The sequence below is a fragment of the Heterocephalus glaber genome, unplaced genomic scaffold (genome assembly GCF_053883595.1).
Source record: "Heterocephalus glaber isolate CG9 unplaced genomic scaffold, H.glaber_assembly_v1.0 deba00001444, whole genome shotgun sequence".
Lineage (NCBI taxonomy): Eukaryota > Metazoa > Chordata > Mammalia > Rodentia > Bathyergidae > Heterocephalus > Heterocephalus glaber.
In genome coordinates this window covers 30,822,691-30,845,793 of record NW_028258297.1, presented here as the reverse complement: position 1 = coordinate 30,845,793, position 23,103 = coordinate 30,822,691, and the positions used below count along the sequence as shown (strand labels likewise).

Genomic DNA, 23,103 nt, shown 5'->3' with positions numbered 1-23,103 from the left:
GTATCAAATAATTATTTTTTGATAGATTATTCGTGTAACATGGTACAGAATTTTTAAAATATTTAAAAACGTACAGAACAAAGTTAGTCCCTGTCCTATCTCTGTCCTGCATTTCTTTGATTTCCACCACTTCCAGGGGCAACTATTTTTTGTGCATTTTAATTTTTAGTTTAAAAAAATTTCTGAGACAAGGTCTCCCTGTATAGTCCAGGCTGGCCTCAAACTCACGATTCTCCTGCCCCGGCCTCCTAAGTTGTAGAATTATAGGTGTGCAGCGCCATGCTTAGCTTCTTGAATGTTTTTAATGAAGCACTTGTAAGATCAGCAGTTTGATAAAAATGTAATTTTGACATAACTACGGTTTTACAAAAATTTGCAGAAATAGTACTGTCATATTTTGTACCCAGATGTCCCCCAAAGCCTCATGGATTCACAGGTAGGGAGCTGGGTCACTGGGGTGGGAATCAGTGGATTCCTCCACCGTGGAGCCGGGAGGGGAGCCCAGCCGGAGGGGCGGGCCCCTGCGGCGTGGCCGGGGCGGGCCCTGGGCGGGGCCTGCAAGTGTTCATCTGCCCTCCCTCCTCATTGCCCTCTGTGCAGCCCGCAGCTCTCCCGGAGCCAGCCAACGGTGGCCGGAAATGAGAACCCCAACAAACCTCTCCTCCTTTGGTCTTGGGTGTCAGGTGCTTTGTATCAGCAAGGAGAAAAGGGACCGTGACAAGTACCGAAGGACGCAGCCGGGACGACCTCAGCACAGTCCAGGCCGGTCTGCGGCCTCTGGATTCAGGCAGTCAGGGTGCTTGCGGTCGCTCCGGCTCCGTCGGGCTCCTGGTTACGCCACTTGGCAGTCCCGGGGCGTGCAGGAGCCCCGCTTTAGTTTAGAGTCTCTCTTACACATGCTTTGAGGAGCACATCAGGCAATGATCTGAGTTTTTGCTCCACTGTCAAGCAATTTGCTAACCTCAGGAGGAGGAAGGAAACTTTTCTGTTTACTCCTATTTTTACTTTTTTTGTTGTTTGTTCTTTCTTCTTGATTTTCCTAAGTTCCTTCTGTCATTTCTTCATTTGGAAAATTTCTCTATCTCTTCAAGATAAATCTGCCTGTGGGCCGGGCACAGTGGTGCACATGTGTAATCCTAGCACTTGGGAGGCTGAGGCAGAAGGTTCACTTCGAGAGTTCAAGGCCAGCTTTGGCTACATAGTGAGTTCAAGGCCAACCTGAACTACATGGTGACATAGCAAGACCTCGTCTCAGCCCCTTCCCCAAATAAACCTGCTGGCAACAAGTCTCCAAGGCTTCTTGTTCATGCCTGTCTTGATTCCCCCTCATTCCTGAAGGATATTTTTGTTGGATGTGGGATTCTGGGGTAACTGTTTATTTCAACACTTGAAAACTGTTGCTGTCCTTCTTTCTGGTTTTGTGGTTTCTGATGAGGATCCTCACTGGGATTGTTTCATTGCTCTCTTGCTGCTTTCAATGATTTTCCTGCCTTTGGTGTTTGGAAGACTGATTATGACGCTCTGGGCAGGGACTTCTTGGTGTGGAGCTCACTCCTTGCTTTGAAACTCTAGATTCATGTCTCTTGCCAGTTTCAGCCTTGATTCTTAAGATTCTTGTTCAGCCCCACACTGTTGCCTCCTCATCTGAGGCTCCAATGATGTGAATACTAGATGTTTCCTTATAATCGCACTGGATTCTGAGGTCTGTCATTATTCCTCAGTCTATTATCTCTTTACTGTGCAGATTGAACATTTTTATTGTTCCATCTTCAAGTTCACTGATTTTTCTCCCTTTGTCCTCTTCATTCTGCCTTTGAGGCTCATCTATGATTGTAAAATTTTGGAACCATTAGGCCAAAAGAAAACCTGTGGAATTCATGGCTGTGTTTTCCCTTGGGTCCTAAGACCTCAGGCCAGTTTTCCCTTGTCTCTCCACTTTTCAGAATCTCCCCGATTCTTCCGCAGGTAATGCCAGGGCTTTCTGTGGCTTGCACTAGAGGGGAGAAACAGAGCCCGGGGCATCACTCCAGCTCACCACAGAAATGGAAAGAATCCTGAATGTTTTGATTCCAAATTTGCAGATGAGAGCCCGGGAAAGCTTTCTATTGATGCAAAACAGCTGCTTTCCTGTCGCTGTCTTCCCTCTGTCCTCCCCTTCCTAGGCCGTGTGGGTCTACCCACATGCTGCTCAGTGCTCCCTCAGTGCTGCCTGGGGCCTGATAAGTGGGCCAACGGCCCAGTGAGGGTGGCAGCTGTGGGTGGGGAGCAGCAGCTCGAGGCTGGGGATTTGAACTCTGCTCTTGGAGGACAATTTTCATTCATCTGCAATGATGGTGAGCAGGTACTTTGCTCAGGATGTGGAAACAGGGTGCAGAGGCAAAGCAGTTCCTGGAAGGTAAGGCAGGGGAGCCCAGTGCCCAGGGCTGCACAGAGAACACAGGGCTCACAGGAATGGGCTGGGTGGTCCCCAAGGCTCCCTGTCTGCAGGCAGTGAGGCCTGGGCCCTGCCGGGAGCGATGCTGCAGCCCTACTGCGTGTGCGGCCCTGCGGATCTGGGCAGGAGGATGCCGGGCACAGACTCTGTGGGCTCCTTTCTTGTCCCCTTCGACTGCCATGGGACCAGACCTCACCTGCCCTGTCAGAGTCTCCAGGGAGGGAGGGAGAGAGCAGTTCCCTCGCAGGCAGCTGAGCAGGGCCAGGTGTGCTCAGGTGACATGCCTCACTGGGCGTCTGCCCTGACACACCTTGCACACCTGGCACTGCTCTGGGAGAAGCCAGCATCTGCGAACGCCTTCCTGCCAGAGAACGTCTGGCTCAGCAGCAGGCAGCAGCGGGGCGCTCGCTGTGGAGGAGCCCAGTGGAGAGATGCTCAGGAGAAACCAGGTCTTCTGCCTTGGCCTGGTGCTGGTCCTCACCGCCAACCTCCTCCTGGTGCTTCACCCCAAGGGGACGGTGCAGGACCCACTGCAGGACGGTCTGCGGGCTGAGCCCTGGCCGTCCTCAGGGAGGGACAGGCCGGAGATGGACAGGCTGTTCCGCCTGGAGGAGGCCGTGCAGCGGCTGCGTGAGTGCAGGGCAGGCGTGGCGGGTGTGCACATGCATGCAGGGCATGGAGGGAAGGGTGCCAGGCCTCACTTGCACCCCCCTGGCTCACACAAGCGCCCACCTCTGTGCCTCTCTGTGGGGGTGGGAGTGGGAGCAGACGGGCTGGGCAAGGGGCAGGAGGCACCAACGCGGTCCTGTGTGAGCTTGCGCGCACACACACACACATACACACACACATCAGAGCAAGGCCTTAGCTCGGGAATGGCTAGGCACAGCCCCGACCTCGGAGCTGGACCCAGCAGGGGCGCTGACAAGAGGTGGCAAAGTCTGTGACAAAGGCCATGAGAGGTGGGGCTGGGCTGCAGCCCCGGACAGAGACCTGTGAGAGCCCGGGAAAGCTTTCTATTGATGCAAAACAGCTGCTTTCCTGTCGCTGTCTTCCCTCTGTCCTCCCCTTCCTAGGCCGTGTGGGTCTACCCACATGCTGCTCAGTGCTCCCTCAGTGCTGCCTGGGGCCTGATAAGTGGGCCAATGGCCCAGTGAGGGTGGCAGCTGTGGGTGGGGAGCAGCAGCTCGAGGCTGGGGATTTGAACTCTGCCCTTGGAGGACAATTTTCATTCATCTGCAATGATGGTGAGCAGGTACTTTGCTCAGGATGTGGAAACAGGGTGCAGAGGCAAAGCAGTTCCTGGAAGGTAAGGCAGGGGAGCCCAGTGCCCAGGGCTGCACAGAGAACACAGGGCTCACAGGAATGGGCTGGGCGGTCCCCAAGGCTCCCTGTCTGCAGGCAGTGAGGCCTGGGCCCTGCCGGGAGCGATGCTGCAGCCCTACTGCGTGTGCGGCCCTGCGGATCTGGGCAGGAGGATGCCGGGCACAGACTCTGTGGGCTCCTTTCTTGTCCCCTTCGACTGCCATGGGACCAGACCTCACCTGCCCTGTCAGAGTCTCCAGGGAGGGAGAGAGTGAGACAGAGAGAGAAGACAAGACAGGAGACAAGAAGAGGAGAAAAGGGAGTTGGAGAGTTGGAGAGTCCAGGGACAGGGAACGAAAGAGTCTGCATAAGGACAGGAGGGGAAAGGAGATGGGGGAAACGGGGAGAGGGGAGCCATGGAACATGCTCACCGCTCTCCATACTCCCACCCGAGGCTTATCACATTTTGTTGTGATAAAGTGTTCTGGAGAGCAAGTGGGCTTGGTGCCATGAATGCCTTGTTCACCACTCATTTCTGCTTATGCAGAAAGTCGATGAATATGTGAATGTAGGTTTGTCATTCACAGAAACACAGAGGCAGCAGTGAGGAAGGGAGGCGCGAGGACGCAGGGTGGGAGAAGGGATGAAACAGAGGGGGAGTGGCCGGCTGTGGAAGTCCTGGCTCCCCGGTGGGTGAAGCAGCTCAGGCAAATGTGCAGGGCAGCCTCACGGGGCTGTGACCTAGCTGCCACCCAGCAGAATGGCGCCGTCCTTTCCTTCAGCCGGGACCCAGCTGGGGTGGTGGACACCCGGCTGCCTTTGCCTGTCTTCTTGGCAATGCCTTTTCCTCCCAGTCTTCTTCGTGGTGCACCCCCTTTTCATCCACGCTGAGATGCTGTGCCAGGGACTCAACACCACCCGAGCTGACCTCACAGTGTTTCTGGGCTGTGTTTCCAGGTCACCACTGCCCTCTGTCCCAATCCACCCCTGGAATGGAAAGCCAGTTAATGACCTGTCATCCTCAGTTCCAGGAAGACTGAAGACCGCCATAAGTCAATAAGGATGTTTGGGCAAATCAAACAGATTATGTGAAGGGCAAAAGCAAACACACAGTCATCGCTATATCCCTATTGACAGAGGGAATGACGGCTCTAAACCAGCTTGGGACAACCTCCCTTGATGCTCTCAGAAGCCTCCATGGGGTAATGTGTGGGTGTAAGCCATGGGGCTTACAAATTGCAGTGTGAGTCATGGGAATGACCTAGTAGACCTGGATCCATTTTGCTAGACTGTTGGCATGGCCTCCAGGTCCAAACCAGTTCTCATGGGCAGCAGTGAGTGAAAGGGAAAATCAACCATGCTCCAAAAAAAGGAGGTGCAGAGGAACTTAGAGGCAAGGAGAACCCAGCACACCCTGGGATCCCCATGTGCTTAGCTCTGAGAAGTATGAAAGTAATAGTCTTCCGTTGGGAACACTGTACCCTTTGCTCCCTCACTCATTTTTCCCACCTGATCAAATGCATGTGGTGGTCACATGACCTTTCCTTGATGGACTTACCATCTAGATTTCTTCCCAAGTTTGCTTTGACCTTTCTCTTTTTGTCTTGAGCATGTTAGTTGATTCTCCTCTGCTTCCTCTTTTTGGGCCAATCTTTGTCATCTCTAAGCATAGCTCCCTCTCAGTCCCATGAGTTCTCTACTCCTTTTGAGGGGCTACATAGGGATCTGAAATGCACCCCACAGTCTACTCAGCAAGCCATGTGCTGTGGCACAGGATCCCCCAATCAGAGAAGATTAACACAGTGGAGCCACCTTCCACCCAAGCTGGTGACCCTGGGGTGCAGTAGTGGGCTGAAGGTGAACCTGTCAGACCGGTTGGATTTAATGTAGGTTTAGAGGCTGTTGCATAAACTCTGAACTGAGAGGGGGCCTGCCGACCAAAGAGACCCCCAGGACAAGTCCAGCCTGGCCAGTAAATGAGTTTATTAGGGGTGATTTCCACAGCAGGGCCGAACTCCAGGGCTTCAGCACGGCTGAAGCTGCCATTCCTGCTCTGCTGGGCTCCTGGCCTCAGCGGGCACCAATGAAAAGAACAGAGGCAGGACCCCACAGTGAGGGCTGCTGGGAAGAGCTGGCCATGCTTCTCATGTGACTGCCAGACCTATGTGGAGCAATCAAAAGTGTTAAGAATTTGAAATCTGATGAGTTAAACACACGAGAGGTACTGGCATGCGTGGACAAGAGTGGTGCCTGTTAGAATAGATTTGCCCTTGTTGGCCACTATTAGTGTAGTACCATATTTCTCAAAATTTTACTCTACAAAAAAATTACTGCTTGAGTTTATTAAAAATGCAAATTCTGGTAACTTCTCTTGCCCATGGTCCCACTTGACCCTGAGAGTCTAATTTAAAAGGTTTGGAAATGAGCCTCAATGCCTACACTTTTAAATAATCACAGCTGATGATGCTGATAAAAGGGGTTTTTAGTTCTCATTTTGAAAAACACTATCTTATTATCAATTTATCCCATCAGAGTTAGTTCCTAGAGGAGCCATAAAGGGGAACAGTTGATACGTTTTGATGGCACTGAAGGAGAGAGGTACCTACTGTGTGGTTTGCCAGAACAACTTTACATGGCTCTGACAAGTCCCTCTGACATCACCTCCTCTGGGACAAGAATTTGTCCATTTTAAAATTCGGAAGATGTTTTAGTCACCTTTCCATCACTGTAGCAGACACTTAAGAAAAGACAAGATCGGTCGGCTCACAATTTGGGAGGCTTCAATCCATGATGAGTTTGTCCCATTGCTTTTGGACCTGTTATGAGGCAGTGTGTCACGGCGGGAGCACGCGGCTCCGTGGATGGAGATGGGGACATACCCAGTGACCTAACTTCCTCTCACGAGGCCCCACCTCCTAGAGCTCTGTCACCTCCCAAGCACCATGGGCTGGTGACAAATCCTCCACCACAAGGGCCTGTGGGGACATTCAACACCCAAATTATTTCAAGAAAACTATTTCAAGGAAATTAGGACGGAGCACTGCTCAGATAATTTAGGATTAGCTGAAATGTTTTCTTTGCCCTCTCCCTCCCCTCATCCTCTTCTTTTGCAGAAGAAAGTATGAGGTTGGCTGTGAAGCAACAAGCAAATGTGGAGGACACAGGAATGAAGGTGAATGATGAAGTTCACCTTGCCCCAAAGGCAGTGCAAGGCAAGGTGGTGGAGACAAAGAAGCCTGGACCCCCAAAGAAGCTCTTCCCGAGCTCAGCCCTCTTCCGGCAGTGGGGAGAGGATCTTCCTGAGGCTGAGCAGAAGAAAGCCCAGGACCTGTTCCACAGGTTTGGTTACAATGTGTACCTCAGCAACAGGCTGCCTCTCAACCGCAGCCTCCCGGACACGAGGGACTCCAGGTGAGACAGACTTGGGGCTCCCGGGGACCTGGGTGTGCTCTGGAGATGAGGTCCAAGGGCTGTGGAAGTCAAGGTTGGGAGTTCGGGGCGGGTGTTGCTGGGGAAGGTGATGAGAGGTTTGTCGTTTTAATCCATGTTATAGCGACAGCTCAGAGAGGAGAACTGAGCGGTCCACATGCACACAGCCCTCGGAGAGCAGCTGAGTGTCAGACAGAGCCCTCTGAGAATTCTGATGCCGTGGTCTAAAAACGATGCTACAGATGTGGACCCGAGGCCGAGCCAGGGTGTGTGCTAGTCACACCTGGGTTACAAGGATGTTTCCTCCCCTAGGCTTTCCCTCAGTGGCTCTGCTTGGATTCCTCGTTATTACTGAATTTAAGGTCAAGAGTCTTCTCTCTTCTCCTCTATTCTCTTTCCTGATAGCTTTTCTCTTTCCATCTCCCCCATCTTCCTTTACACTAAAAAACGGTTCTGTTGAGATCTGATTTATAAACCATACAATCCCTCCATTTAGGTATATAAACCCTGTACTAGAGCAGCTACTTCCCATCTCCCCACAACTTCCTTATCTTTAAGCAATCATTGATCTGCTCTTTGTCCAGTTCTAGTTCCACAGGAGAAAGGCTTTGCAGGCAATAAATGAAAAGTAGGCACACCCTTTGCCACGTGGCAGTGGCTCTCGTGGCTTTCGAAGTGCAGGGCCCGGGGCTCCTCCAGAGCCTCTCTTCTCTCTCTACCGCCAGCGGTCACGGCCCAGGGCACAGTTTCCCTGGCTGTCTTGAGCATGTCCTGCCTCCTCCTGACCCTTGGACCTGGTAGTGAGAAAGCTGCAGCTGCTCGTGTGACGGCTTCTCTGCTGTCAGCTTCCGTCAGGTGCTTATTCTGTGGCACTCAGTGGCCCTCCGCACCATGTCCAGGAAGTGGTGATTTGGTCAGGTAGGGGCACAGGGAGCTGGTAGAAACCCACCCTTGAGTGGGTACCTGGCCCACAACGGGTTGGTGGAAGATGGTGCGGAGGTTGCACAGGGGTTTCCTGGTTGCCTCCCAAGCTGCTTCCTCTTTTGCAGCTTGCAGGGTCTGGGTCTTCTTGAGCTTCTGGTCTTATTTCTCTTCCTTGGTGAGCTCAGCCACAGGCTCACAGCAGTGTTTTTTAGAGGATCCATAATTCAGAGCCATAGCTGTTCCACCTCAATGGGTAGCCCTGGAACATGCCCCACAGCCAGGCGATCCCCCTGCCAGGCCTGACCAGCCTCAGGCCGCCTGCAATGCCTCCCATAAGTGTTAGTGCATTGAGATTTTTGTTTCCAGTCATCTTACAGCATTTTCTAATTTACCTTGTGGTTTCTTCTTTGGCCTATGAGCTATTTAAGAATGTGTCACTTAATTTTCACCTACTTGTGAATTTTATGTTTTAATCTCTGAGGTAACTTCATGATGATCACAGAGTCCCATTCTGTATAAATTCTATCTTTTTAGGCTCATTTAGGGCACAGGTCATGGTGTTTGTGCAGGGGACAGCCAGAGCACCCTGCTCTGGAGGGGGGTGTCGGGGGGTGTCAGGAGGCGTGTGGCCTGTGACATCCCGTCTTCCGTTTCCCTGTCAGTCTGCTGTCAGGCTGCCCTGTCCATGACTGAAGGTAGAGCACTGAACTCTCCAACTGTCATTGTTGAGTTGTCTATTTCTCCCTTCAATTCTGACACTTTTGGTTTTGTGTGTTTTGGCACTATGTATTTTAGGCATATATATTTATGATTGTTATATCTATTTTATGAACTGATGCTTTTATCATTATAAAGCCTCCCCCTTTATTGTAGTAATATATATATTTTTTGCACCGGGGATCAAACTCAGGTTCTTGCACTTGCGAGGCAGGCGGCGGAAGCCCTGAGCTAAATCCCCGGCCCTATTGTAGCAATATTTTGCTTTAACATTATTTGTCTGCTCCAGTTTTCTGTGGTTCTTGTTTATATAGTATAATCATTTTCTGTCCTTTTATTTTCAGCTTCATTGTATCTCTTGGTCTAAAGTGTATTTCCTGAAGGCAGCATACAGTAGGATTTTTAAAAAATACAACTTGGCAGTTTCTACTTTGGACTATAGTAGCTAACTCATTCATATTTAATGTTTTTATTGATAAGTTGAATTTATACCTGCCATTCTGCTGTTGTTTTCTAAAGTTTCCTCTTTTTTCCATTCCTTCTTTACTGCTTATCTTTTCATTAAATGAATATTTTCTAATGTAACAGTATAATTACCTTAATTACTTCTTACTGTATATTAGTTATTTTTATAGTGGTTTCTCTGGAGCTTATCACAGCACATACATCCTAACTTACCAGAATCTACTTAATTTACTGAAATGTAGAGAAGTTCTTTATATATACCTCAATTCACTGTTCCTATTTTTCGGCTGTAACTGTCACACACATTGCATTATGTATGGTGCAAACCAAAAAATATATTGTTATAATTATATAATTTTGTATCTATTAAAGGAAAAGAGAAAAATGGAGAGGAAATAAAAACTACAAAGTCTATTATATTTGCCATGTCTGATTCTCTATATTTTTTCCTTTTTATTCAGTTTACTACTTATTTCCTTTCCTTACATGGATACAGCTTCTCTCTCACCCACTTCTCTTGTGCTATTGTTGTCAAGTTTATTACATTACTCTAAGTTAATCACTACTCCTAAGTTACTCGATGATATAGATGCACATTGTTTTTGCACTATTGCTTTTAAATAAGTTAGAAGAAGAAAAGAGATATGCATTTATGCTGTTTTATAATCCCATAACTACTTTTGCTTTCCTCTGTCTGTCTCTCTGTTTATCTCTCTCTCTGCATCTGAATTACTGCCTGGGGTCACTTGGTTTTGGCCTAAAGGATGTGGCATTACTTGTAGGGGGTCCACCAGCAATAGATTCTATCAACATTTGTTTATCTGCCAGTGACTTCATTTTGACTTCCTACTTGAAAGATACAAGATATCAGAGATGCTTGCTTGATACTATTTATTCTTTTGGCAGTTTAAATATATGACCCTGTTAACTTCTGGCCTCTATTATGCTATGAGATGCCAGCTATTAATCTTATTAAACTTCCCTTATATGTGGCAAGTTGTTTCTCTTTTGCTTCTTTCAAGATTTTCTTTTTAACTTTGGCTTTCAGCATCAGGATTATGACATGTCGGTGTGTTTCTCTGCATTTATTCTATTTATTATTCACTGAATTTCTTGGATGTGTTTCAGTGGTTTTTGAGTGTTAGTAGTTCTTTTGGAGTCATGAAATCATAAGTGGCAGCCTGGAGCAATCATGACCAGACAATTATAAATTGACTTCTCTTGATGCTCTTAATCACCACATAATCCTCATTCAATATCTCCATGAATCCATGTTGCACAAAGCAGCGCCCAGTTCAGATCTGACTGAGGATGAACTGGACTCTGCAGCAGGTCACTCTCTGGCATCTCCATTCTGTGTACCAGGAGACAGTGGGGGGCCTTAGATGGATCAATGACCTTACCTGGATGTTCTATCGAACATGTATTTAGACAAACCTTTTAATCTGATTAGCTTGTACTAGGATGATAAAAAGCTCTCATCTTTTGTGACAATTCCAATTGACTGGTAGTGACTACATGGGGTATTACAGTGAGAAGACTTGAGTCCATATGGTCCAAGGGAGCGGTGGCGAACCTATGGCATGTGTGCCTCAGCAGAATATCTGTTATCACTGAAAGTTCTGAGAGGATTCCACCTCACCCCAGAAAGAATGGCTGCTATCAAGAAATCAACCAATAACAAATGATGGCAGGGGTGTGGGGAGAAAGGAACCCTTCTCCATTGTTGGTGGGAGTGCAGACTGGTGCAACCACTGTGGAAATCAGTGTGGAGATACATCAAAGAACTAGGGCTAGACACCCCATTTGACCCAGCTATTCCCCTGCTGGGTATCTTCTCAAAAGAATTAAAAGAATCATACCACAGTGATATATGCTCAGCCATGTTGATAGAGGCACAGTTTGTAATAGCTAAAACTTGGAAACACCCCAATTGGCCATCAACTGGAGACTGGGTAAAGAAGATGTGGTTATTTTTATAAAATGGAGTATTACTCGCCATAAAGAACAAGAAACTAGTGATATTTATAGCTAAGTGGATGCACATTGAGGCCATACTCCTAAGTGAAATAAATAGGACACACATGTGTAAATACCGAATAGTTTCTCTAGTGTGAGAAACTGAAAGTGTAAATAAGGATCAAAATGTATAATTGATATTGTGAAATAGGAAGAAAAGGTCTAAAGGAGTAGGGGAAGTGGGAGGGGTAGGAGAAAGGAAAGAAGGGAAAAGAAAAAATATGGGAAAAGGAAAAAATGGAAACAAAGTCTTTGTAAATAGGGAAGGGTGGAGGGGGTGAAGGGAGGGCCAGAATGGGGAAAAAAATAAGAACCAAGATACATCATATACAGGTACAAGATCCCAATGATGAATGTAATCATATTTTATATCTAAAATGTACCAATAAACTTAATGGAAAAAAAGAGAGAAAGTTCTGAGAGGTTTGGCATCACTGGTCTAAGGCATGAGTGCTGGGATCTATTAGCAATGCCTGCTATGGACAAAAAAGAAGGAAATAGTGGCACACGTATCAGTATTCACTACTCATAAGAGGGGCAGCAGTTAGGACCTACTGAATTTTCTCCTGAGTCCTTCGGATAATGTAGGTCTCTAGGTATGAGAACAATATCTGGATTCTATTGGGGATCTATTGGTTATTGAATGTGGCTTGTCTATATTTCATTCTGGAGCATTCAGGTGTAATTCTACAGGATGAATTCATGAAACTGCTTGTTAAAAGTATTGCCATGGATCAAAATTATGCATGAATGAAGTATCCACCTCTACTTAAATAACATCTGAGCCATATCAGATACTTGTAATCCAAGAGTGGGTGCTTTTCTACTGCTCATAAAAATAACCCACGAGACTCAGACACGTAAGGATTTCAGAGCTAAAGCATTGTGGAAACCTTCCCAGTTTGAGCACTCCGGGTAGATCACACCATGACTCTCCCTGAGGAAGGAATCATTTAGTGAATGCGAGCTGTCAGGTGGAATCCTGAATTTGGTATAGACGTGATATGTCACTCAGTCCAGCTTTCTGCTGAATGAGGTGCCCAAGTGACGGTGGTTGCTAGTTCTCCACAGCTCTCCGGATGGCCATCTCATTCCAGGGAGATGCCAGCCCCATATTTCTTACCACACATGTCCTCTCTACCTTTCAGAGGTCAGAACACAGGAGTGACATTGGGCAGCCACATTATTTAATTGGGTAGATATTGATACCAACAAACAATTAAACAGTTAGATACAGGGAAAGGCCAAGCTTATACAATTAATCCCTAATGGGGGGGCCACTAAAGTGCTGTAGACAGGCCGAGTCACATACTTTTTCAAGGACCAGAGCAAAATTAAAACACAAACTTTATGTTTAAAAGTAAGCAAGAACTTCAAGATGGTGATGTGCAAAGATCAGTTTCCTTGTTCTACACAGCGGTAATGTGGGCTGAAAGTGTGATATGCATAAAGTTTATCTTTCCAGCTCCAATACCTCACCCTTACTGACTTTATTTCTGCATTTGTCCCTTCTTGTTGCTTGGGGAGGGGCAGCAGTGTGTGTGTGTGTGTGTGTGTGTGTGTGTGTTTATAGTGCAGTTGCTGCAGATCAGTTCATCAGCTCTTCTCAAATCAGTCTATCATCTATCTATCTATCTATCCTCTATCCTCCATCCATCCATCCATCCATCCCTCCATCACCCATCATCCATCTATGCAGTGCTGGGATTGAACCTAGGGCTTTAACATTGAACTACACCCTCAGACCCTTTTTAAACCTCTTTTTAAAATTTTGAGTCAGGATCTCACAAAGTCACTAAGTTGCTCAGGCTGGGCTTAAATACATGATCCTCCTACCTCAGCTTCCCAGAGTGCTGGAATTCCAGGTGAGCACCACCATGCCTAGGTAATAATTTTTTTCAATATCTGTGGTGCTGTTCACTGTGGTAGCCACTAGTCATGCATAGTTAAATGTAAATAATTAACAAATTAAATTAAACTTTACTTTTTGGCTATAACAGCCACATAGAAGGGCCTGCCGGCTCCATGTGGCTATCATAATGTAGATAAGGACAGATAGCACAGATAGAGACCATTGCTGTCACTGCAGAAGACTCCGCTGGACAAGATGGGTCTCCATATTCCAGCTCAGGGCCAGGGAAGCACAAGGGAGCTCATGAATGCAAGGACCCGTATTTCCTGCCTCTCTTGACACAGGTGGGGACTGTGCTGGTTAATTTGGCTTGTTAACTTGATTGGCTTCAGAGACACCTTGGAGATTAGTAGCGCTCACTTCCGGGTGTGTTTGGGTGGGTCCTGGGCCATGACTTTGGAGACTACATCTGATCCATCTGCCTCCTATCTGCCTCCTCTCTTCACCCTCTGCTTTCCAGCTGGCACGAGGTGAGCAGCGTTCTGGTGCCAGCCCCTTCTTCTGTGTTTCTGCCCTGGAGCCAGCAGGCCAGGGACCAAACCCCCTGAAATTATGAGCCAAAGCAAACATTTCCTCCTTCAAGTGTGTATGTCAAACACTTGGTCATAGTGATGGAAAGCTGACGGATGCAGGAACAGAAGGTAGGGTGTGGCTAAGAGGAGTGTTGCAAAACATTTAGGATATAGCCAAAGACAATACTCCTAAGGACATGTGGGAGAAAGAGAATGGGAAAGTGGCTGAAGCAATCATGGGGATTAGCGGAGACATCAGCAGAGTTTAAATCAATTAAACACAATCCCATATGCTTCCTCTCAAGCAAGTACATATTTGTTACGTAACCATTCTGTGCCAGCATTAGGAACTGCTACTGAGCTTTAAGGAATTTCAGGTTTTCCTCTGTCAGGCTTCTTCTGTCTGCTTTAAAGTTTGATAATCATCAGGCTTTAGCACAAGGCTCTTTCCTGTTTGTTGTGTGGCTGATTTTATCCACTTTCCTACATGGGGATTACTTCCAAATCCACACCTCTCCGATCCAGACTGTTTTCCAGAGCCAGTGACCTGCTAGGACCCTCCATGCTGTGACTCCTGGCAGCTCTCACTCAGTGTGGCCAGACCCACTCATTTCCTTCTCCAAGGCAGGCCTGGGGGAGCCATTCGTGCTGGTGTCATGGAGCCCACATGCACTGCTCACTGCACTAGGGTTCCGTCGCTGTAACAGACACCCAAGGCTGTCAGCTCACGACAGGAAGGGGCTTATTTTGCTCACAGTCTGGGAAACCTCAGTCCATGGTTGGTTGGCTCTGTTGCTCTCGGGCCTATGGGAGCAGACCCTGGAGGGGCCACAAGCGGGGGCAAAACTATGCACCTCGTGGGCGGAAGAGACTGGGAGAAGCAGGGAGGGGCTGGGGTCCCGCTGCTCTCTGAGAGCACGTCCAGGTACCGAAAGCCTCCTCTAGGCCCATGGCTCAAGGTCCCCACTCTGGGGACAACCCTTAGGACCTTTCAGATCAAACTGGAACACCTTCACCTGTATGCTCCTGGCAGCCAGAGGATATGATGCAAATGCTAGTTTAATCAGACGGTTCCTTGGCTTAGGCTCCATCGGTGCCTGCAGGAGAAAACCCAGTCCTGTCAGCCTCGTTGCACAGCCCGCTCGTCCATGCAGCAGCAGCTCTGGACATCACTGTGAAGCCGTGCAGCCCTTGTATATCCAGCACACCGAGCCCTGGCCCCAGACCAGCTGAGTACAGAGAGGCCGAGACTGAAGATCCCCAGACACCCATGGTGTGGGTGGGGGCAGGAGCAGCTACCACGAGTGATAAGGGCATCCTGGCCCTACTCACAGGAGGTGCTGGCCCTTGCAACAGCTGTCGCAGTAAGACAAATATTTGCTTTGTTGGAGAGATGAGAAATCTGGGTGGAAGAGAAATCATTGGGAACTACTTGAAGCTTTTAAAAGCTATGTGGGTTGAGGCTTTCAAAATGGCAGGGTGTTGAAGTGCATCATCTCTTCTTCCTAACAAAACCACTGTTTGGAGGAAAAAATTTTAAAGTTTCATTCGACACTTTCAGAAATTGTCTGGAGGGCACACAGCAAATGGAGAAACATTCTGCATGGGAAACCTACCAAGTTTCAACAAGAGCAGCAGGAATCTGTGGTGTCTGAGCCACCGTCCTCCCCCTGCACCCCAGCCAAAGCCCTGTGTGGCGGACACAACTCAAGGTTCTCTGCCCTGGAAGGATGTGGCCACCCCCAGCCCTGGTATAGCGCTACAGCTTCAACCTGGAGAGGGCAGGCCAACCACATTTCACACCTTCCCCCTCCTTAGGATGCGAAAGCCCTCCCCTCACAGAAGTGGCCAAGACAAAGGACTTCCACCCTTTACCTTGCTCCTGCTCCTGCGGTGAAGTTTCAGCTCCACCTACCTCGGGTCATGTACACCAGGCTCCCCTTGCCATCTCTTCCCTGCCACCTCCTCTCTCCCCAGCGCATGCCCGTGTCACAGATGTCACTCCGGAAGGGGCTGCAGTCCTTACCCTCGGCACTGTGCAGTGCTGCGGAAGCTCTGTCCAGAAGGAAGAGAAAGATGAGAAGCCCCCAGCTCTGGGCAAGGGACAGAGCCTGGAGGATTCCGCACCCAGTGATGTCTGAAGCAATAGCACTTGGCAGGGAACACTCAGGGCTCTGTGAGTGAGTGGCAACCAGCAAAGCAACAGAGCATCCTGAAACTTATCAGGGAGAACCACAGAAGCAGATAGGCAAGAAGAGCGCTCCTGGGCTCACACCCATCCCCGGGTGGTCTAGGAGGCTGTGCGAAAGCACCAGGAAATCCACTGGGATCAGCAGAGGACGTCGAGCATCATTTGCCAACCTGTACCCAGACTCAACAGATGACTGACACACTGGTGCGATTGGAGTGAAAAGCCCGATTTCTGGATGCTGATCAACAAGCCACTCTGACCAAGGGACAACGCCTGAGATTCCAGGCTCAAAAACAACATAAAGGTCACATACTATACAATGATGCTTCAGTCACTGTTTCTTAAAAATATATTTTTGGAAACCTGTACTCTGCTTCCCATTTTCCTTTTGAGATACAGCTGCAATCACGTGTTGCTTAATGATGGAATAATTTCTGGAGCAGCCACTGCCTGCGTTGTGGGAATGTCACAGAGTGCACTTGCATAGGCTGAGACACCCACCGGGTGCTGTAGTGTTGTGGGACCACAGTTGCACATGCAGTCTATTTTTGACTGAAATGTTTGTTTTGTGGTTCATGACTTTGTATAAGAGAAATAAAAGCATACACCAGTATACAATCTTGTTCAGGAACCTTCGCTGCAGCATTATTCTTAATTACCACAAAGGGGGAACATCCTAAATGTCCATCGGGCGGTAAGTGGAGAAACTATCACCGTACAGTGGGATATTATTTGACAATAAAAAAAAAAGGAATGAAGTGCTGATAGCCTCCTGCAACACAGATGAACCTTGAGAACATTATGCTGAGTGGATGAAGCCGGCAACAAAAGAGCATGTCATGTATTTGTATTTACACAAAAAGTCTAGAATAGGTAATTTTGTAGAAACAGAAATTAGATTAGTGGATGCCTGTGACTTCGAGGGCAGAGGTGGAATGGATTGAGGAGAGAGGGGGAGTGGCAGGTGATATTAGTATTTCCTTCTATGGATGAATTAGCACTAACAGTTACTCTGTGACTATTACCGCTTTTACTAATATATACCAATTATATACTTCTAAGTGGATGAATTTTATTGTTTGTAAATTTTACCTCAATAATCATGTTTAAAATTAGGAGTTGTTCCATGTGTACAAAGTTAGTCATACGACATGAATAAATTCTCGACATCTGTTGCCCAACACAGCGCCTCTACTTGACACTACATATACTTAAATATTTGCTAAAAGCATAGATCTCACATTGTGATCAACACACATATATACACACAGTTCATGGATATATTTATTACCTTGATTTGGCAGTTGTATCATAAGTGTATGCATATGTCCAAACCGATTAACCAGATACATCAAATATGTAGTGTTTAATACATCAATCATACCTCAATAAAGCTATAAACTAAGAGTAAATGGGAGTCTAGCATATGGCAGGCCTCATAAATGTAGGCTATAATTTTTAAAAGTGTGTCAACCACAGTTGTGGACAGTTCACATCTCTGTGTGTGAAGTGCAGGGAGGTTGTCAAAGGACTGAAGTCCAACAACGCGGGGAGGGAGAGAAGGCTGCAGGCAAGGCAGCTAATTTGGGGGTGGGAGAGGCATGAGAATTCTTTGTGGGGGTATGCTGAGTATCCAAGAGGTAACACCTATTGAAAATTAATTTTAAGAAAGTATGCTACCTGTGTGACAGGATAACTGTAGGTAAGTAGATGAACAATCTCATTGGTACTGTGCTAAACAGCTGAGCTTCCCTCCATAAGGCGCCTGGGGGTTTGATGTGTCCACTGAAAAGGCCATGTGAAGCAGAGGGAAGACTGGACAGTAATGTTTAAGTCAGAAAAATAATTCGGCTCTAAAAATGGTCTCTTACAGGTGTCTTCAGAAGACATACCCTCCCCAGCTCCCCTCCCTCAGCGTGATCCTCATATTCATGGATGAAGCTCTGTCCATTATTCAACGGGCCATCACCAGCATAATTAACCGGACGCCCCCTCAGCTGTTGAAGGAAATCATTTTGGTGGATGACTTTAGCTCAAATGGTGAGCAACTTGAGAAAGAAGATGTGTAAAAATGGCTATTTGTCCCCTGTGCTTGGCTGGAAAGGGCTTGTAGCTTAGGGTTTGGGAAGCTGCAGGCTGCTCAGGAGGGGAAAGCAGAGGTCGTTCTCTGAGGGCCTATCTGTGCTGGCCACTCAGTTTTCACACAGCCAGGTGAGATCATTATCTCAATCACAGATGAGGAGACTAAGACACAGAGGGACTGCACAGTGTGCCCAGTTGCATGGCAGGTTGGCATGGAGCTGGGGTCACCCTGAAGTGTCCTGTGACCTTTCCATGTGCCACAGTGGGGACTGGAGGTACCAGGTGGGTGGGTGGCCAGGGAGGACTCCGGATGGCGAGAAGGGAGCCAGAGCTGCCACTGACAAGGAGAGGAGCGGGGATCTCTCTCAGGGGCCAATCCTGGGGAAGAGGGAGCTGGGGGCACTGGGATGCCGGGGCAGCCACTCTTGCCCACAGGATCTGTGCCCCAAGTCTAGCCCACCCGGGCCGTGCGTGGGAAATGGCAGAGAATGGATCTGGGTCCTCATTTTCTCAATTTGTCATCCCAGGTCCCTCTTTACAAGTGCTGTGCACTCGGCAACTCAACTGCTCCCATTTCCTTATATGCAAAATTATGGGTATTGGTCAGAATTCCAGTCCATGAGCTGCAGTGAGGCTGAAGTGAGATAATAATGGCAGGGAGCACTGTTCACTCTGAACACCTTACATGTGCTGGAGCTTTTGATCACGACAATGACCCTACAAGAAACAAACCACTCAAGAGCTTGCTGGACAACGTACAGGTAGTAGGTGTCAGGACAGATTTGACCCCGAACTTCAGCGTTCAAGGTGTGAGTGAACTGCCAGGCTTACAGATGTAATAACCGGGCCTTGTGCCTCATTTAGCACGTGTAACCCTCAGCAAGCGGTAGCTCTTAGCAGTGCTAATCTTGGGCACCAAGAGAAAACCCGGATTAGATGAAAAAGCCAGAGATTTGGGGTAGTTTTAGGACAATTTTCCTAGCTATGTGGGCTTGGAGGGGTGACCCATCAAAGACAGAATTTGCTTCTTCTCTGGGGATCTTTAAGTTCTTTCGGCTGCAGAGTCTCTCTGTGGAGAGAAAGATAGACACAGTGGCCACTTGACCCTTCCTTTTGGATTTCCAAACACAAAAACGTACTTCTCGTCTGCCTTGATACACCTTCTTTTCGTATCCTTCCACTATAACTAGATGAGAAATAAGAGAGTAGAATTTGCTAGTCAGGGGGCGCACACTGCAGTCTCAGCACTCTGGTGGGCCAAGGCAGGAGGGTGGTAAGTTCAGGCCCAGCCTAAGCAACGTGGTGACTTAGCAAGACCCTGTCTCAAAATGAAAAATAATTTTAAAAAGTGAGTGGGGATGTAGCTCAGTGGCAAGAACTTGGGTTCAATCACCACTACCACAAAGAAAAGGGAGGAGGAGGAAGAGGAGAAGGGGGAGGAAGAGGAAGAATTTCAAATGTCTAGAGCACAATCCCACTGAGAACCAAAGCAAAGGAAGCAGCTAGTGTCTTTCATTTCTGGGCACGAAGACGGGCAGCAAGCTGCACACCTGGATTTGCCAGCAAGAAGTGGAGGCTTCAGATGTTGGCCCTTGTCAGTGAGCATGCTGCCCCTCCCTCGCTGTCTGAGATCACCCCAGGCGGGCCCTCTCACCTCTCTGGGACTCAGCTTCTTCAAGGATTGAGCTGGAAGACCACCACAGATGCCTTTTTATGTGTGAGGGATCCCCACAGGATTCTAATTCCATGGTCAGTGGTGGGTATATAAGACTTAACTGAAGACATCTCTCTGTGGAGTAGTAAGACAGAAAATGCAGGATTGCAAACATGGGACAGGCACATAAAGGGAAGCTGAGCAGGGCCCCCTATCGTTCTAAACTCTGCCCCCTGATATAACATGCCCCTCTCCCTCTCCCATCTTCCCTCAAGGCAATTTGAGTGGGCCCATAAAGGTGCTGTTAGTCATTCTTTACTGGTGTCGCTAGGATGGGAGTTAGAGTTTTTTTGTTACACAGAAATACCAGCTAGAGGGCTGGGGATTTAGCTCAGTGGGGTGGGTACGGGATGGGGTGGGGGGAGATACCAGCTAGAATGAGCACTCCCTGAGTTTATCTCAGAAATCTGCTATTTTAAACTGAAGAAAATAATATACATGCCATAAGAGGAATTTATTATTCATGTAGCTTTGTGGGAAAGTTACTCAACTACTTCATTAAAAGTTCCTGTGTCTGAAACATAGGGGAAACTGTGCCATTTTGGGGACTCAATAATACACGTAACATGCTCAGAACATGCCATTCTTGCTCCCGGTAAATGCCAGCCTGTCTTAATACTCCCTGCTCACCTCAGTATTATTTGTACTGTTGATGAGATGCCTCAACCTGGTATTAGAAATTTTCCTGTCCTTTCTTTCCCTAGATGTGAAGCTCTATTTGCATCTGTCAAATAAATGTCTTAAGCATCAACAGATTTAACCTAAGACTTTTAGAAATTGTGTCAGTGTAGTGGTGATCCTGTATTTTCTTCCCAAATTTAGGCAAATTCCACAGCCAACGACTCTTTATTGAGCTCCTGTTAACTCCTGGTGTTCCTAAAAGTAGGCTAACCCTAAAAGTCGCAGCAGGGTGGGTGTAGGGAGTGGTCGCCCGCGAGTCCCACACTTCCCACACTGCCCACTCTTCGCTGTTGGGAGGAACCGCCAGCCTCAGACTCAGTGGCGCTCTTTCTGCAGCTTCAGTAACGGCGCCAGGCACTCTCGAGTGCAGCTGGAAAAGTTCCAAACTGGGGCAGGTTTCAGGGCCACAGCCACGTGGGCGTTCATCCCAGTCCTGTGAGAGGAACCACCCAGAGTCTCACCCGCTGGGGAGAGAGGAGACCCGGCAGCCGGGCAGGGCTGTGTGAATCCACCCCGGAAAGCGCAGTGCCTGAGGCGTATGGCTGGGGGTGGGGAGGCGGTAAACACAGCCTGGGCTCACACGCAGTCGCTGGACGTGTGACTGGGAAGGGTTTTTCCTGTCTCTGCGCCCCTGTCTCTTCATTTGTAAGTGGAGATACTGTAGCATCTTCCTCATTGGAGTCTCGGGATGAAGCGAGTCAGTATCATCAGCGAATAACTCAGAACACTTGGTTATGTTTTGCACACTGTTCAGTGAATTCCCATGCAGACTTTTCATCCATGTAAAGGAGGCAACTGGTAGGTGCAGTCAGAGAACAAAGGCCTAGTCAGGCTTTATAAGAACAAAAAGGAGAGAAGAAAGAAAAACACAGTCTACAAGTAGTGAATCTTGTTTCCATAATTTTGGGGAGTGAACTCTTGAGCTAGAAGCTTGCAAAAAGTTTTGTCTGTGCTTTCTGCCCCAGTTAATCCTGGGGCAGGCCGAGGAGGGGTATCCAAACAAACAGGCTCAGCTGTTCGTGGATTCTCCACAGTCTTTCGAGGTTAGCGGTGGAGACGTGCTGCCCAAAGCTGTCCGTCAGCATCTCCACCTGAGGGAAGGCAGGTCCGCCCTAACTCGTCCTTCCAAGAATTCCTCCATATATAAAACGCATTTCAACCAGGGCTGGTGCTAAGATGGTTCACGTGCGAGGGAAGGGAAATTAGGAGCGGCAACATTGGACCCGGAGGTCGAAAGGAGAGGAGGGTAGACGCGGGGCCTGCCCCCTGTTTCACGCACTGAGGCTGGGGAGCTGCCCCTCCTGCCCCAGAGGAAGTCTCCCTACTCTACAACAGCACCAGATGTCTGCCCCGCACTGGTGACGGCACACAGTGTTTCCATGGATGTGTGTTTGGTTGGCAGGAGAACTAAAGGCACGCTTGGATGAAACGATTGAGGTTTACAGCCAGTTGCATCCTGGACTACTGAAAATAATACGGCACACTGAGCGAAAAGGCCTCGCTCACGCACGGAACACGGGCTGGGGAGCCGCCGCGGCCGACGTGGTTGCCATCCTGGACGCTCATGTGGAAGTCAATGCTGGGTGGTGAGGCTAGGGGTGCTCCTGGGAAAGGGCGGGACAGGGACAATGCCTTAGTGCCGAACACAGGGCGGGATGTTGTGGAAACAGGACGAGCCAACCAAAGGCCTTAACAAAGGGAAACTTCTACTCAGGCATTTCGGTTGGCAAAGAGAAATAGTGTAGTGTTAAATAACAATGGGCTGGGAGCACCCACAGCTAGATCCTCACCCTGACTTTGCTAACACTTAAGTCACCTCACTTACCTAGACATTTTCAGCGTTATCTGTAAAATGAAGAAATTTCCCACTCAGTTCCCAAAGTTTTTCCCAGCCCTGAGATTGCATGCTATAAAGGCTAGATGGAGAATGTGGAGAACCACACAGGGAAAAGACATCATTTTGCAAACTGAGACCCAGGAGAGAGTGGAGATTCAGACAGAATACTGACCATAGCCCTGCTTCCCAATGGCCTGAGGGTGGTACTGGGCTACCAGCTGCCCTTGCCATGGGTCAGTTGCTAGCAGCCCAACTATCCTGAAAGCTGCAGAAACTCTGGGGACTCTAGAGCATCCTCCTCACTGGCCTGAAACAAGAAGGCAGTCAGTGTCTGGGCACGGTGCAGGGAGTGGCTTCGTCTGCCGTGCCTGCTGCATGCCTTTATCTTCAGGCTGGGCTTATTACCTGCTCTTCTTCCAGGGCAGAGCCCATCTTGGCTCGGATTCAGGAAGACCGCACTGTGATTATATCTCCTGTGTTTGACAATATTCATTTTGATAACTTCAAACTGACAAAATATCCACTGGCGGTGGATGGGTTTAACTGGGAACTGTGGTGCCGCTACGACCCAGTGCCAGAAAGCTGGATTGCTCTGGATGATGTCACTGCCCCAGTGAGGTACGTTTGCTAGGCACTGGGGCCTTGATCAGCACATGGGCAGGCAGGGACGAAGTGTGTGAGTTCAGTCTATGTTTGGTGATAGTGATAATGATGGGGTAAAAAAAGTGGATGAGCTGGGGTGAAGGATAAGCAATTAGAAAAAAATGAACCCAGATAAGAAACCACAGGCATTTGGGGCTATTTGGGGCTTCCAGACAAAACCCAAAGAATGTATTTGATATTTGAGGAGACACGTGGGGCCCTTAAAGCATTATCAGGCTATG

General features: G+C 48.3%; 1 protein-coding gene across 2 annotated transcripts in view; it reads left to right on the top strand.

Annotated features, from left to right (window-relative positions):
* Positions 1-2,754: 2,754 nt before the first annotated feature.
* Positions 2,755-23,103, top strand: part of Galnt8 (polypeptide N-acetylgalactosaminyltransferase 8) — a 50,755-nt gene continuing 30,406 nt past the window's right edge. Inside the window, exons 1-5 of one of the 2 annotated variants that reach the window (XM_087214191.1) lie at positions 2,755-3,064; positions 6,850-7,147; positions 17,779-17,945; positions 21,785-21,968; positions 22,640-22,837. In XM_087214191.1, coding sequence (XP_087070317.1) covers positions 2,866-3,064; positions 6,850-7,147; positions 17,779-17,945; positions 21,785-21,968; positions 22,640-22,837 — 1,046 coding nt within the window. In that variant the 5' untranslated portion in view covers positions 2,755-2,865. The remainder of the gene's footprint in view (positions 3,065-6,849; positions 7,148-17,778; positions 17,946-21,784; positions 21,969-22,639; positions 22,838-23,103) is intronic. The other variant, XM_087214190.1, reaches the window with a different exon arrangement.